We start from the raw sequence: 16,252 nt of genomic DNA, 5'->3' as shown, positions 1-16,252 counted from the left end.
AGGGCATAGGTACCCCAGAGGCCTCCCATTGGCTGAAGCATGTTTTTATGCCACCCATGAAAGGTCATGCAAAATGGAACCTACAGGCCTGCCACTGCAGTCTGTGTAGGTTGGTTCATGCACCACTTACGTAAGATATAGGTTTACTATATCTAAGGGTCACTGCACTTAAAACCTATGAGTCAACCCTCTAGAAGGCCTTTTACAATCCTGAGGGCAGGGTGCTTGGTTCTAAGTGAGAGGGTGCCACTGCATGAGCAGAACACCCTTGCAGCCTACCGAGTCCATTCTCGCGGGTTATCAGTTAGGCAGCCACTTACAACATATAGAGTGGCATTATGCGACCGCGTGAGGACCTACTCTAAAACGGCTGAAACAAACCCTATCATGTTTGGTGCCAAACATGTTGGAATCATGCCAGTAACCAGTGTGGGAGGTATGATTCCAACCACCCAGCCTTCTAGTCCCGGGCAGCACAAAATGGTTGCTGCTGACCAGAGACATTTCTGCCCTCCTGCTGCTGAGCCAAGCTCGAGCAGGGGAAGACAGAATAGGCATCCTGTCACAGGGCGGTGTGACCCTCTCAGACAGGATTTAGTGTATTAGGGCTGGGTGGGTGCGCTTGCCAGTGACCGAAAGTCTGCATGAGGGGCATATTTGGTGTCCCTGTGCATAGTCCAGTTCAAACTAGTCCTGGGAGCATTTGTCCCCTGCTCTGGCACAAAACTGGCCAAAGGACATGAGACTAACCTCCCCACTGTCCAGACCCTCCCCTGGGAGCGCCCCCTGAATCTGTCCAACCCTCTCCTGTGGGTACAAAAGGGCTTTCCTGGCTGTAGGACCTTAGATTCGACGTGGATAAGATTCTGAACCAGAAACCACTGAACTTCAACCATCTGGACACTCTGGACTTCGCTGGAGTTTGGGCCAGACTTCATCTCCCTCTCAGTCTGAAGCATCATCTGTGCCTATGCACCATACAGGATCCGTGCAGGACCTGTGGAGCATCAAGGACAACTAAAGATATCTCCCTTGGAGTGAAGGAGTCGCTCCCCTAAATTCGCAGGCACCGCAACACTGCTGTCCGGTCTACTAACTCTGGGCTCCTACAGACTACGAAGGCTTCTGCAACACAGGAGGTGGGTTTCTAGGTCCCTCGAGGTCCGAGCTGCCCTCTCACAAAGTTTGTCAGAATCCCTTGTGGGGGGCTGCAATACCCAAACCCCTAAGCACCGCATACATTTGCAAGTGCATTTGCTTGTTGGCATTTGCCAAAGAAGTGCACTGGGCTCCGAGTAGCCCCAACGTCTGGCACCATTTCTTACCAAGAACTACGGCCTCCTTACACCGAGTGCTCCATGGGCTGCTGTTTGGCGAAATTGCTCGAGGTCTTCTTGCGATTCCTGTGCCTCTGGCATGTGGGTCCACTTGAGGGTCGACCTTGCTTTTCCTGGGCTCCCCTGATTGCTCCAGGCCTGCCCTGACTCCCCTTGCTGTGGTGAGTCTCCTGGACCTTGCTGGTCTGAACCATACACATCCTTGACCTCCCGCGTGGGTTGCCGTCGCCAGGGCTTGTTGGTGCTTCTACCGGACACCGATACCTCAGTTCTCGACATCCTTCATGGGACAGCTCTTATCCGGCTCCTGGTCGTCCTCAACGTTTCCTGGTCCCCATAGCTGCAGAGTCAAGAACTCCAACGCACCTGAAGCGCCCAACATCGGTGGGCATTCGTCTACTGAGCCCCTGGTCACTCCCAAGTGACCCAGACTCTGTCCACTCTGCTTTCAGGTACTCTTCATCAACTGACACTTCTCTTCTTTCCAGCAGCGGCTCTTCTTCGAAGTCCTCCATTGGTTTCGACAACGGTTTCTGACGCCACTTCAGACCTATGCACCCGGCTTCCCTGGATAGGTAACTTGGGTATTTCGGTATCCACAGGTGGGGTGGCTCTCAAACCTCTTATCTTCCACGGGGTTTCTTTGAATGTCCACTGGGAAGGGTGTTCTAAAACATCAACTGCGACTTTTCCATAGAATTGTACGGAGCAAGCGGTCGTGTTCACACACTGCACCCGTCATCCGTGGGTTTCCTACTTACTCACCTTGGGTGGTTCCTTGGGGTCCCAGCGATTCTACAACCTCTCGACATTGTCTCGACTCGAGTCGTGGTTCTCATACCACTATTTTAGTATATGGTTTGGTCCCCCCCCTGGGGCCCACTGTGTATTAGTGCTATTTACTGTCATTTCTGTGTGCAAGTATTGTGTGCTTTGTGATTATCTTCATGTAGGAGAAACTGTGTCATACTAGAGAGTGTTCTATTTATAAATACATTTATGTATAACAACTGTATGGTTCTCCTTTCATTTAACCAATGCTGTAAGGTTGCATTCTGGTAAAACAAGCTGCTTAACATTCCTTCAAGACTAAACCTGAAGGCTGCTCTCCACAGCTACCACTTGGATAGCTTTCTAAGGTTATCTTTGCCCTCTTGAATCACCATAAGGGTTGTTTGGACTGGTTTAAGGTGCTCACTTTAATTAGTGGACAGCATATACCAGGCCAACTTCTCACACAATTGTTAGATGGTACACTTCTGTACAGCTCATCCCTTCTTTGCTCCAGCATACCCCATAAAGAGTTGGTCCCCCTCACGGAACAAGGTAGAACAATAGCACTCTTTTTGGGTCCAGACGGTGGATACGTTCTTCTTCCATAGAAAGATGCAGAAGAGCATAGAAGGTAGGGCAAGGTGACAGAGTGCCCTAGGTGGAAAGGTGTCACAGCTTTAAGCAAAGCAAAACCCTATTGCACTACCTTTTCTGGAAAGTCAGGCAGTAGGAAAGCTGATAGGAAAGTGCCTCCAACTCGATCACCCTCTTGGCAGAGGTTATTGCCACTAAAAAGGCTGTCTTAATGGAGATCAGCCCAAGGGGACAATTGTGCAGTGGCTCCAGTGGTGCAAACATCACATAAGTGAGGATCAAGTTAAGGTCCCACTGGGGCAAGATGATAGGGGAAATAAATGTGTAAACCCCTTCAGAAATCTATGTACAATAGGAGACTTAAATAGTGACGGTTGGTCTAGCAACCACAAAAAGGCAGAAAGGGCAGAAACGTAACCCTTTAGAATGCCCAAAGCAGAGCCCTGCTTGGCAAGAGACAGGATGAAAAGAAGAATGTCAGAGAGGGAGGCAGACAAAGGGTCGACAGACCGTTCTGTACAACATTTACAAACTTTTTGCCATCGGCAGGCGTATACAGACTTAGTGGAGGGGAGCCTGGCTGCTAAAATAACTTCGCATTCGACCTTTCTCCCAAAGTGTGCGATCAACTGGTGCCGCTCAATCTTTACGCAAGGCAGCGGAGGGTTGATTGGTTCGGGTGGGTGATCCTCCCCTGCTGTTGCGGCAGACGATTCTCTCGAAGGGGCAGCCTGATCAGAGGATCAATGTTCATCTGCAGAAGCCCGGGATACCAAACCCTCCGTGCCCTGCAGAAGCTCCGGATACCAAACGCTCCATGCCCAGTTGGAGCCACAAGAATGACTTGTGCCCGGTCGCTCCTGATTTTCTTGTGCACTCCGGACAGGATGGTATGGGTGGAAAAGTGTACAGGAGGCCAGAGCTCCCCTTGAGACTAAAAGAGTCAACGAGCGAGAGCCGCCTTGGAAACTCCAATGAGCAAAACTGACGACATTTGATTGGAGACACCACTCCTAATTCGCTAGGCACAGATGACTGAGTTTGTCCACCCTGGTATTCAGGGAACCGGCCAGGTGTTAAACCATCAGATATGCCCGGCTGTTCCAGCCAAGTCCAAAGGTGTAGGGCCTCTTGATAGAGGGTCCAGGACCCCAAACTGCCTGGTTTGTTGTAGTACCACACAGTGGTGGTGTTGTCCATTAACACCTGAATGAGGTATGGTAGGAAGACTCTTGGTGCAAATCGGATCGCACAGAGCTCCAACGAGTTGATATGGAGCCCATCTTCCGATGGAGACCAAAGTCCTCGAATCGCCGCCTCCCCCAGATAGGCGTCCATTCCAGAAGTGACGTGTCTGTCACTACTGTGAAATCTGGTTGGGGAAGGGAGAGGGGTCTGCCTCTGACCCAATCACAGTTTGTCAACCACTACTGCAGATCTTTTGCAGTTCCCTCAAAATTGGAACCAGGCCGGTGAGATTGCCCTGATGCTGCGCCCATTGGAACTTCAGGTCAAACTGCAGAGCCCGCATGTACCATCTGGCATGACTCACCAGCAGGATGCAGGAGGCCATGACGCCCAGCAGCCTCAGAATCATTCTCACCGAAATCCAGGATAGAGCCCGAGGTATCATAGCCTGAATATACTGGACTTGCAGCTGAGTAGAATAGGCCCGAAATGACACCATGTCCAGAAAGGTTCCAATGACAGGGAGTGCCAGAGAGAGTTAGGTGTTACTCCTGCACGTTTATAGTGAACCACAGCTAATGCAGGAGGATTATCGTAGTCTGGAGGTGGGAGACTACTGCCTGGGGCAAGCCCACCTTTAACAGCCAGTTGTCAAGATAGGGGAAGACTGGAAACCTCGATATGCGCAGTGCCACCTCCATCACCTTGGTGAACACCCGAGGGACACCGGTGAGGCCCAACAGGAACAGGGTAAACTGAAAATGCTTGTGGCCTACCACAAACTGCAGGTAGTGGAGATGGGCAGGCTGGAAGGGGATATGGAAATAGGCGTCCTGCAAGTCCAGCGCTACCATCCAGTCTCCCAGGTCCAAGGCAAACAGAACCTGAGCAAGAGGGAGCATCTTTAACTACTCTTTTTTGAGGAAGTAGCTGAGGGTTCTGAGGTAGAGGATAGGATTTTGGAGACCAGAAAGTAGCGAGAATAGCAATCACAGCCTTCTGCCCCACGAACCCTCTCTATAGCACCCTTGGCCAATAAAGTCTTGGCTTCCTCTTGAAGCAAAGCAAAGCAAAGTGATCGTCCTTCAGCCGACCATTTGTTGGAGGTGTGGAAGTAGACCTTTCCGACTATTTGCAAAACCCACCTGTCCGGAGTGATATCTTGCCAGTGGTGGAGGTGATGTCGTATCCTGCCACCAACTGGACACCCATGATCTGGAAGGATCAGACTAGGAAGGTTAGCAGGTGGCCGAGGGAAAGAAGATTGTGGCCCGACTTGGCTTGGCAGTCCAACTGACTGGGTCGGGGCAAACCGTGCCCCTGGCCACGCAGAGGTTGCCTAACTTGCGTGGTCCTCTGGCTAGGATAGGGCTGGCACAGTTGAAAACTCCTTTCGTAGCTACGAAAGGAGCAAACGGCAGATGCAGGAGAGGATGATACAGAGAGGCCCAAGAACTTGGCCGCAGCGTGCAACTCATTGAAGTGCTCTAGTGCTGCGTCTGCCCTGTCTCCAAAGAGATGAGAGCCATCAAAAGGAATGTCATCAGGTTAGTTTGTACATACCCTGAGAAGCCAGACGTTCTCAACCAGGCGTGGCACCTAACTGCCACCGTTGAGGAAATCGCTCTACCCAGCAAGTCTGTTGAGTCAAGGCCACAGCACATAGTAAATTTTACTGCATCCCTCCAGTCTACAACAGCTTGGGAAAGGACAGCTCAGGCCTCTTCCAGGACTTGCGGAAGAACCTGCGCAACCATCTCAAACAGGGAGATAAAGGCCCAATAGGCATGCAGTGTTTACTGACCACAATGCTAGGCTGGTAAAAGAAAAGAAAATATTTACAAAGCTATCCAGCCTCTTTGATTCCCTATCCAGGGGTGAGGTAGGGATCAGGCCACAGGAAGTAGAGGCTTGGACAACCAAGCTCTCAGATGTTTGGTGGGAGGTGAAGAAAGCTGGGTCGCCTGATGCAGATCAGTGGCAGCAGGCGATTGTTTTATTAACTGGAGACCCTGTGCTCGATTTGGACCAGATCATCAGAAGAACATCGGTCAAGGACTCATTAAATGGTAGCAAGGGTTCTGAGGTGAAGACACCAGGCTCCAGGACCTCTGTCAAGACATATGTCTTGACTGCCATAGTAGGAAGCTGCAGGTCCAAGACCTCCGCAGCCCTAGGCACCATCATGGTGAAGGAAGTTCCCTCCTCCATAGCCAAGTTAGGAGTGGAAAGTATGCCAAGGCACCAGAGAAGTATCCAAGCCACTGGCATCAACAAGTTCCTCATACCAGTCCATTGCTATGGTGTCATGCAGGACTTCTTAGGGGTCCTGCATCCCCTTCCAATCTTCCTCCAATCCTATCCCCTCAGAATAAGGCTGAGGATACGACAGAGCCCAAAGTTTAAGTCCGCTCCGGTGGACGCCCAACCGGCTCCGCGTCATCAGGGATAAGAATGGGGCTGGCAACATAGAGGCGCTCACGTTGTATTTGGCATTGCGAAAGGACGAATGGGTTCGACAAGCCACGGTACGGATCCATGAGAAGCCTTGGGCGCCGGGACTGGAGTCGCTGGCATGGAACCCAAAGGAGCTCCTTCTGCAGAGCGTGCAGGGCCCGAAGGCATGCCAGCAGGGTCAGGCCGCCTAAAGATGGTGGACATGTTATCATACAACTCAATTTAGTGTGGTCGCTCTCTGCCCCATAAAGTTCGGGAAATGCGGAGCCAACCCAGGCACCCTCTCTGCAGAGTGGGGCTTCAAACGCCAAGACTCCTCCGCCTCGTTGCATGACGGACGGGACAAAGTCAAAGCCTACTTCTTGTATTTTTTATGGTGTTTCTTACCTGACCCTTTTGAAGATTTCAAATGGGAGGACAAAACCTTGGACCCCCCCAGAGCGGTGTTCGAACATTTCTCTCGACCGAGAGCGGAAATGAGATCTCAGAGGAGATCTGAGGCACCGGATGCCAGGGCAGCAAGCAGCTTTAGGGACCGTTCCTTTGAAGCTTTCGGCACCATGGCCCAGCAGTCAGAGAAGGACTTTGGGTTGTGGTCGCACTCCAGGCACCAGCAAGACAGGACATGGTTTGCTGGCAGGAGACACACGGTTTGAACCCTTAGGTCTTCTTGCACATCCTACACAAAGAAACTGGACTAAAATACAAAGAAGTGTGAAAAGAAATGAAAGGGGGTAGCGGTCTTCGATGGATCTGCGTTGAGTAGTGCAGAAAGAAAAAACGGACGTCAGCACACCAAGGTGGCACCTATATAGAGGAAGAGGACTCATGACAACTAACTCAACGACATTCGACATCATAGGGAGCCGATCAACACCACCAACTGGTGCGCAGGGGTATTGCTAAGAAAAATCTTCTGGATCCAGCCTGACAAATGGAAGTTCACAGGTAAGGAATCTGCGGCTAGATGTCTATCAGATATAGGACCTTCAGAACCACTCATCCGAACACTCCTAGACCTGTGGAAGAGCCAGAAGGAGAACTGTCCTGCTATTTGAGGAGAAGAATTGCTATGCTGACTGAAGGAGGAAGATTGGACCTGTATGCCTTGAACCCAGGCTACACAGAGTTAATCTAAGGGTCAGCCGGCTAACCACCTGTGTGATTACAAGCTTTCATAGGACTACCTAAAACTATCCAGCTGACCAACACCAATTGGACCTGGCTGAGCCCTGCTGCTGGCCTCTGCTGGAGGGAGTCCTTTCCCCAATAGGTTACCCATGGGTCCTGGTCCCTTGGCTAGCATCAGAGTATACGCCTCCTGCAGAAAAGGTGAAGAACCAAAAGTTTTGGGCTCCTCTCAAACATGAAGTGATCTCTTCCCACGGAAAACCAGCCACTCACGATGACCACCTAAGGAAAGCTCAAGCGGGACTTGCCTACTGCAACTGTCCATAAGACCGGCAATGTGAGACCTGACCTTTGTGCCAACAGCGACAGGCTACAATGATCGCCAATGCAAAACTTCAGCAACAACTGGCTCTTTGTACCACAGCAACCAATGTCTGTGCAGACAACTACCTTCCTGCAGCGAACAGAATTCTTCTTGCAGACTTTAAGACTGTTATTCTTCAGCAGGACTAACCTTCTCCCTGTATCTGACCCAAGCTCCTTTGCGGTCGGCATGAACTTGGGACTTTCCCCACCAGCTCAGTGCGGCCAGACACCCATGAGTTGTGCTTCTTAGTGCTATTTTCACCTAAAAACTTGAGATCATATCTCAGATTCGACCGATTTAATTTTTCTTGTTTTGGTGTCATTTTATTTCCGGACATTTACTCTAGTTTCCTAAATTGGTTTGGTATTTTTCTTGTGTTGTCACTTTATTACTGTTTGAGTGCTACATAATTAAGCCTAAGTAAAACCTGGATGCTTTTTTTTGCCAAGTTACCAGAGTATTAAGCACGGTGTCTTTAGTGTTTGTTTTTGGGGTTCCCCCTGACAAAGATTGTGTTTATTATTTAAGTGAGCCTTCCACCTTTCTCAACCTAATTTCTCACATCAAACCAACAGCAAAAAATGAACAATCAAGAATAGGAATTATATATCCAATCATAGTATATACTTTTTCACACCATGTAGTCATCCATTAAATATGCCAGAGGAGCCCATGTTTGTGTGGCATGAACAACTCATACTGATGGGCACTATACAACCAACCACAGCACCTGAAGTCTGCGCTTGCATGACAAAGAGGTTGCCATTATGCAGCCAGCCTTAGCATATACTCTAAGAAGTCCGGACTGGCAATGACAGAGGAAATAAACAAAACGTGGCAATATTCTAATCCGCTGCAGTATTTGTTCAGAGGCTGTAGTCTATAAGCAGAACCAATTATGTCAGGGCATTATGCATCTAACCAATGTGCATGTTCAGAGGAGAACACCTGTGAGATGCAGAAAAGCAATCGAAAGAATGAATAGGCAAGTACATTGGTCTGCAAAGTCAACCCTGTATCAAGCTCCTTGGTGTAGAAGGCACTGAGACTTGAGGGCTCGCGTAGAAAATCTAAGGAAGGAATACATTTTAAGCTCCGAAACATGCTGGGAAGGCAGGGACTGCAGTTCAAACAAACATGTGAGGTGGCAAAATGGAGCAAGCTTTCCAGCCTTAATCCTACGCCCTTTCTAGACCCTCACAAGCTGAAAAAGATCAGGAAAAAGACCTTCAACAGGATGCTCCTCAAGGAGAGATTAAGTAAGAATGCCTTGGGTGGTGGAACCAGAATTCACTAGACCCTGTACAAAGACTAGTATAGAAAGGCAATATTCTGGCACCTAAAACACCAGAAAGATGCCTCTTGTGCATGGAAGGTGACAAGAGGCTGGGCAGCAGACAGCAGGGAACAAAATAATCAAGGGGAGAAAAAAACAGTGGGAGACCAGGGCCACCTCAAGAAAAGGAGAAGGGCACAGCTTACCAAATAAATTATCGCTAGGCCAATACAAATATATCATTCAAAAATAAGCAGAAAAGTAACTGTGCAGTAAAAACAAAAATCAGTGTGGAATGTACTGTTGCATAAATATTTCAAATCACAGCAACAGTATCACTTTTAACCAGATTCTAAGTTTTCAGATGGTCATTTCTCATTCCAGGCCTCGGGTCAATATGGAACTTTGAGGCTGGTGGCACACATTCTTCAGAATGGTTGAGGTTACCCACATCAACATAGCATGGAGACCTGTATTTTACATTATTTTCAAATGGACTGTACCTTTTACTCTACAGATTTGGGTGGACTATTTGTAGGCTTCAAAGTCTCCCTAACACTAAAAATGAAAACAGGGAAAAGTTCAAAGAATGCTTCATGAAACCCATTCACTTCCTCATCTTCCTAATCAAAATTTTTGAAATCCTAGCAAACGCAGATTTCTTACATTCAAAGCTCATCACATTGGAGTTGGATCAATGTTAAACTCTGGCTAACAGCAATCCCTGGCTGATCTGTCTAGAAGTCACTGTATATGTATGTCTCATTGCTTATACTGTTATCGTGAAATTACACACAAGACTTGCACCTAGTGTCACCAGGATTAAATGGAGGTCAGGAGTTAACACACCGTGTAAATCATGGGTGCTTATTGTTGCACCAAAGGCAAAACCTGAAGGACATTATCACCCCTTGATACAGAGAACATCGAAAAAGGGTATAAAACTGTATTCATTGGGGACAGAAACCTCAAACTAGTCACTTCCAAACATTATTATTAATCTGCACTCCAATTCAGAGGCACAAGTCAGAGTAGGGATGAGTGGCAAAAGTAGTATCACAGATTCAACATACCTTAGGGTGAAAAAGTGATGCTTCCTGGCACCATTAATAATGTATTTATACACAAACGACAGATATACAGCAAACTTAGCAGTCAAAACGGATGTTCTCACAAGTCAAATGGTTATAAATTCAATCGCTACCCTAAACAGACTGCTCAATCCAACTGGGCCAGACTTAAAATGACCCTCAGGGGCAACAGAGAGCTTTGCAAAAGTACAGTGAGAAGGCGCTGAAAATAAAACCGTTTTAGTCTAGGATCATAGATGTGAGCCCAGAGCTTAAAAAGGTACCCAACCACTCCTCCTGGGATGCAGACAGACTGAGAAAACAAACACCTTACCTTCAAACACTTTGATGTAACCTTCTGAAAGGCTCGGCTAGAAACATCAAGGGAAAGAGGTGGTTATCAAAGAGGGAACGGCAAAGGGCAGTCACTGATTCACAACCATGTTATGGAACGCAAAAAAAGCCATTAAATTAAATTCTTCAGGTGAAAGCAGGAAGTACTTTATATTATCAATTAGAGATCTGGGACCAGAGCATAAATACCACCCCAACTGTAAGACTTGAATGTAGGTTCAGTAAGAAGAAATTTAATATTTTTCACAATGTACTACTTGATGCTTTTAGGATTAATCTAGGTTACAGATCAAGCCAGAAAATAACTACTTGTCCCTCTTTTTGCGCACTCACCAGAAAATACTAGGATACAGATCATCTTGTCAACAAGCATGCTACGAGGCACCAACATTCCACAATAGCTAAACATACAAAAAAAACTAGAAAGAGAGCTGGAGTCTCAATTTAGCCCCAAGTCCTAGACTGATCATCTAACCACAAGACAGGGTGTGCTACAACAAAAGCTTTAACACAAGGTCTCTGCAATAAAAGCATCTGCAAAATCCATTTAGCTTTAGAATGCTAGAAAAGCATTCCTTGCCAAGAGGTCTACAACAGAGGGCAAACTGACACTCTAAATTCTACTAGCATTACCCTCTAACCAGAAAAGGCTCTTTCCTGGCACGTTAAAATAACTTAACATACATTCTCAATCTAGAAAAAACAATCTGAACCATGATCTGCGAATCAGTCATCAAACCAACCAATGCATACTTTCCTGGAAGCCAAGACACTGCGATAGTAATAACCGCCCACTTCAGTGAGAAGCATGGGCCCCCAAGAGTCAAAACCATGAAATCGGTAGTAGCAATTGGACAATTTCCCTCCATCTAGCTGAAAAAAAAAGATAACCGAACCCAAGGAGATTAAACAACTGCAAAACAGACACTGAAGCATTTATCTTTGGCACTTAAACCTTGAGGCTAAAAGCAAGGAGGGAAAAAAATACTAGAGAGCATCATAACTGAACGCATATGACATGCCGGGTCATCTTGCAGGCTCAAGCCAAGTATCAGACAACGTCACAGATTAGACCACAGGGACTCAGCACAGATTCCATTTTTTTCCAATATATATTTAACTCACTTTTTTCACTCAATTGTGCATTTTAAACCCCTATATTGTCCGACCACTGGCATTTTAGAAAGAGTGCGAGTATAATTTATATATCTACACACACACACACACAACGTCCAACATGTTTTTGAGTACAATACAAGGGGTTTTGTATGTCGAAACAAGTTGTGAGTTGTAATCCCTACATGTCCATGGTATCTATGGAATAAACCGTACAAGTGCAAGCTAATCTTGAAGTGCACTCTTTTTTCTTTGATAAGAATCAATGAACTACACAGTGGTCTGAGCACACGTACTAACACGCACCGCTGCACCTCAGTAGGACGACTGTGGAAGTGTATACATATTTTGTGTACACACACACACACACACACACACAACCCCTCCCCCCTTGCAAGACCGAAAGTGATACTAAAAGTTTGAACTGTCATTTCTAAATAACCAAATACCTTGGAGACTTAACATCCTTCAGCGGATTGTCTTACTGTCCTGGATATGTCAAATTAGGTTTTTCTCACTGTAAAACTGTATATATGACAAAAAGGCCGCAAAAATAATGAACACAATGGTGGAATCTGTGAATGGTGACAGGATGTAGGCAGCAATTGTGGGCTTCAAGTGGACACCACAATTGCTCACTTGAGTCATGCCTTTGACTATCACAATATTTCGAGAAAACCAAGAAATCATTCCGAGCATAAACACTTGATTGGTGAATTAAACAAACCATGTGAAAGGATAAAGGTTCACACTGCAAACGGTTGCATAAGGCCACAAAATACCTCGGCCCTGCACTGGGGTTTGAGGAGTTTGGAGAACACATGTCAAGCTCAGGAACATCTTGTTTTTTTATAGCAAAATTAAACCAAACATCTCCATTCACCAGAAATGACATGCATGGCGTGTGTGAAAGAATGATTCAAACTGCTTGAGAAACAAGACCGATGGCTTTAACCCAAAGTATTGTTGCCCAAGGCCAGAAACGAGAAGGAAAAACAACTGGGAAAAAGAATGCAAAAATAAATGAGGTAGCGCGTACGGATTCACAGTAGGGACACAGTGAGCAGCAGGTCCCTGTCGAAACGGACTGAGGAAAGGAACTTCAATGGACATGTGGTGTGTACACAAGCATGCAGGTTGTGCGTGACATGATGACCATCTTTGAGAAGCAATTTTGAGACTGTACATTATATAGAAAGAGACACACTGGTTGATAAAAAAAAGACCGAGCCAGGACATACATATATCCTAGTTATTTATCAGTTTTCCACAATTTATGTGCCAAGAAAGTCTAAAACATGCTACACAGAAGATAAACGGTTTGAATAACAAGATAGAAAACTTAACATTAACATACCGATATGTCATCTTCAGCAGCAGCATCCAGATCTCTGCTTTGAAAACTTGATTGGCTATCTTCGTCCATGTACACCGGAGGCTCATGTGAGGTCATAAAAGTGGAAGGTCTAAAGAGGTGTTTGTTGAGGGGGTGCTGTCGTTTGCTGGAGGACTAAATGTTGAAAAGAGACGTTTATAGCTCTTGCTCTAAATGGTTTTAGATTTAACAAAAATGGTACAGTTACAATAATTTAAAGGCAGCTATAAAGAAACAATGCAAACTAAATAATTTAGAAGAGACCAATGTTTGAACCATAACACTACCAGACTTCATAGATTAGCTTTCTTAGCTATATTTTGGATATTTCAGTAATGGATGTAAGCAAGAACACAAACTCCCACAAAGTACTTCCAGTTCATCAATCTGCTACTATGTTTTTAACTGCACTCAACTTTTTATACTCTGCTGAACAGGAGATTACATATGTGAGCGATCAGGATTCACACCCACGACCACAAATTACCTTGTAATTGTCACGAGGACCTAAAATGCTAGGATTCAGTGTACTCCATGATCGTCAATGTAAGAAATGTGTGTCTCTAACAAACCGTGGTCTCAACAGAATCACTCTTGAAAGTTCTGCTCTGCTGTAGTAGGAACCAAGAAACTTCAGACGGAAAAAAGTACAGCAGTTTGCTCCAACTAGGATGCGGAGATATTTGCACCCTGTGAAAATGCAGGTGAAGAAATAAATGCACAAACCAATGCAGGAGAATTTTGGCTTATGAAGGATTAACATTTTTATGAGATGAAAGTAAACCCTGAAGATTTGTTTCCTCTTCCAATAGTTTGTAACAGAGGAATGGTCCAAGGTGCTGCCGAATATCATATCGAAGACTAGTAAAGTCTGTTCTGATTCTCAGGAAATGCCTTCAAAATCTTAAAATAACAAGTACCCAGAGGAAGAGCCCCGGGTCCTGACAGCATACCGGCAGACCTGTTCCTGCACGATCGCGATATTTTGCAAAAGTACATACAGCAGCTAGCAAACGAAATAGCTAGTGGAGCCTCAATACCCAAATCCTGCCATGGTGAAGAAATCCTACCCATTTATAACAAGCATTGAAAATGCAATAGGTCTCTCCTTTGATTAAGTTAAAGCCATTTGCTTTGCTAATGGTATTGTTTAGCAAAGCAAATGGCTTTAACTCGATCAAAGGCAAGACCTATTGAATTTTTAATGCTTGTATTTTTTTGTTCGTCAGCGATAAATGTATATCCGTGTAAGTCTTCATATAGAATGTTTGTCAGTGGTTTCAAAGCTCAGTTCATGGATGGTTAACATAGCATTTTGTATTTTTTCCGTCCTGGTAAGAAAAATACCTTTACTGTGACAGTGCTGCTCTCAGAGCATTAGTCAGCGCATGTGACAAGCTCACCCTTGCAGGCCCAGCCTTGATGCAAGCATCTACCAATTAATCTTCACCAGTGTGTGAAAATAAACCTTGTAAACACAGAATCTTGTTAGCAACAAAGTTACACTTTCCCACATTGAACTTTATTTTCCATGTGTTGTTAAACCTACTCTAGAATGCCAATGTATTACACAAGAAAACTACATTTTAGCAAATGTTTTTAATATCCTTACAATGTGACTGTGATTTGCATTTAAAATCTGACTTAGAATAATACACATTGTTGTATGAAACACATTTTAATTGTTAGTGCGTTATCCCCAACATAACACATTCCTCAAAAAAGAGCAGTTTCAGGCAAACCATGAATACTGTACAAACGGTGCCCAAATCTCTATGGAAAGTACCAAAACCAATTAATAAATCATGTAACATAAAAAACATACATAATGAGTGACATACCTGCTCACAGCTTCTGAATTACTCTTGATTCTGGGGTGGCATCTCTTGATACAGTTTTGAAAGGGCCTTAATGATGTGTCAATTATAAGGAAGGATGTATCTTTTTCTACTGAACATCATAGCAGAAGGTGTTCCTCCAGTTTTTTTCCACTTGCCATATTATTGAGGTGGTTTAAGACAAATGTATACTGAAACTGGATCCCAAAAACTCGGGAATTCCGCCAATCCCCAAAAAAACAAATGCCAAAATGGGCTGAGCACACAGCATTTAATGTCAACTGTTATAGGCACCAGTGACCAGTTTTATTTATTAGAAAGGTTACAAAATATTGGTGGTCTTGCGGAAGATTTCCCTGAATATTTTAATATGAGATTAATTTGACATTTTCAACAAATGCATCTGCAGTGTTTTGAGAGATTGAGCTGCATTTCCCTGGCACTGGGCTGAGGCGTTCTGTCGTAGTAAAATTACTAGGAGAACATTCCCTTTCGTGATATGATGAAAACAATTCTATTTAATAAGTGCATCATATAGCCACGGCACCTTATTTATTCCCAATTTTATTTTTATAAAGTTCAAAAAATTTTACATTTAGAAAAACGGTGCGGTGCGTTACAAATGGTTGTCAATATAGTCTGCAAAGGGCTTTCTGAAACAAATCGACACAGCCTCTACATACATAAATCCAAAGCTTACTTCAAGCCCACTTTTAGCCGAGCCTCTTCTCATGTCCCTTGAAATAAGCTACACTGGTTAAGGACAGGTCCTGGGGGCATATAAAGTAGAAGGAAACGCCTCACTAGGTTGGATGCCCATGGTAAAAAGACAGATAGCTGAACAGTATTCAGTCAGGTATTATGTTATCAGACACGGAACTGATTCCATGGTATATCCTCGTTTAATCCATGGATATTAGTCTTAAGACGGAAAACCCATCGTTGTTCTTTCTCGAGGAGGCCATGTTCGTTACCCAATTGTTCTATCACTGTTCTGATTTTTTTCACTCACTATTTTTGATTTTTAACACATCACAGTGCGTCGTAGGAAGGGATCCTTAAGGTCCTGACGAAGAAGCATGGGGAAGCTTCGAAACATGTCGACACCAGGAGGCATAGCTCATTGAGGCATACACCCTCCTCCCCCCCACCTTTTTACTAATACCAGCTTAGACGGCAGAATAAATTTTCCTAGTCCAGAGAGCCAGGTATTTTTTAAATCACTCTCCATCCACTCCAGACCCTTCCTTGCACACCCCTGCACTACACATAGTAGTCTCATTAAGAACAGTGCTCCCACGTACACGTAGGTTGTAGCACGCCCCGTCCCGTAGAGGGGCGGGAAGACCCCTATGATGAAGCATGACACCAAGGG

The 16,252-nt window shown here is 45.4% G+C and overlaps 1 protein-coding gene across 1 annotated transcript in view; it reads right to left on the bottom strand.

Moving 5' to 3' along the window:
• ZZZ3 (zinc finger ZZ-type containing 3) overlaps positions 1-16,252 on the bottom strand; it is a 333,973-nt gene that overhangs the window by 141,397 nt on the left and 176,324 nt on the right. The window contains exon 9 of the mRNA XM_085602036.1: positions 13,022-13,174. Within this exon, the coding sequence (XP_085458162.1) occupies positions 13,022-13,174 (153 nt within the window). The remainder of the gene's footprint in view (positions 1-13,021; positions 13,175-16,252) is intronic.

This window comes from Triturus cristatus, chromosome 4_2 (assembly GCF_964204655.1).
Source record: "Triturus cristatus chromosome 4_2, aTriCri1.1, whole genome shotgun sequence".
Lineage (NCBI taxonomy): Eukaryota > Metazoa > Chordata > Amphibia > Caudata > Salamandridae > Triturus > Triturus cristatus.
This window is presented reverse-complemented; position numbering and strand designations above follow the sequence as displayed.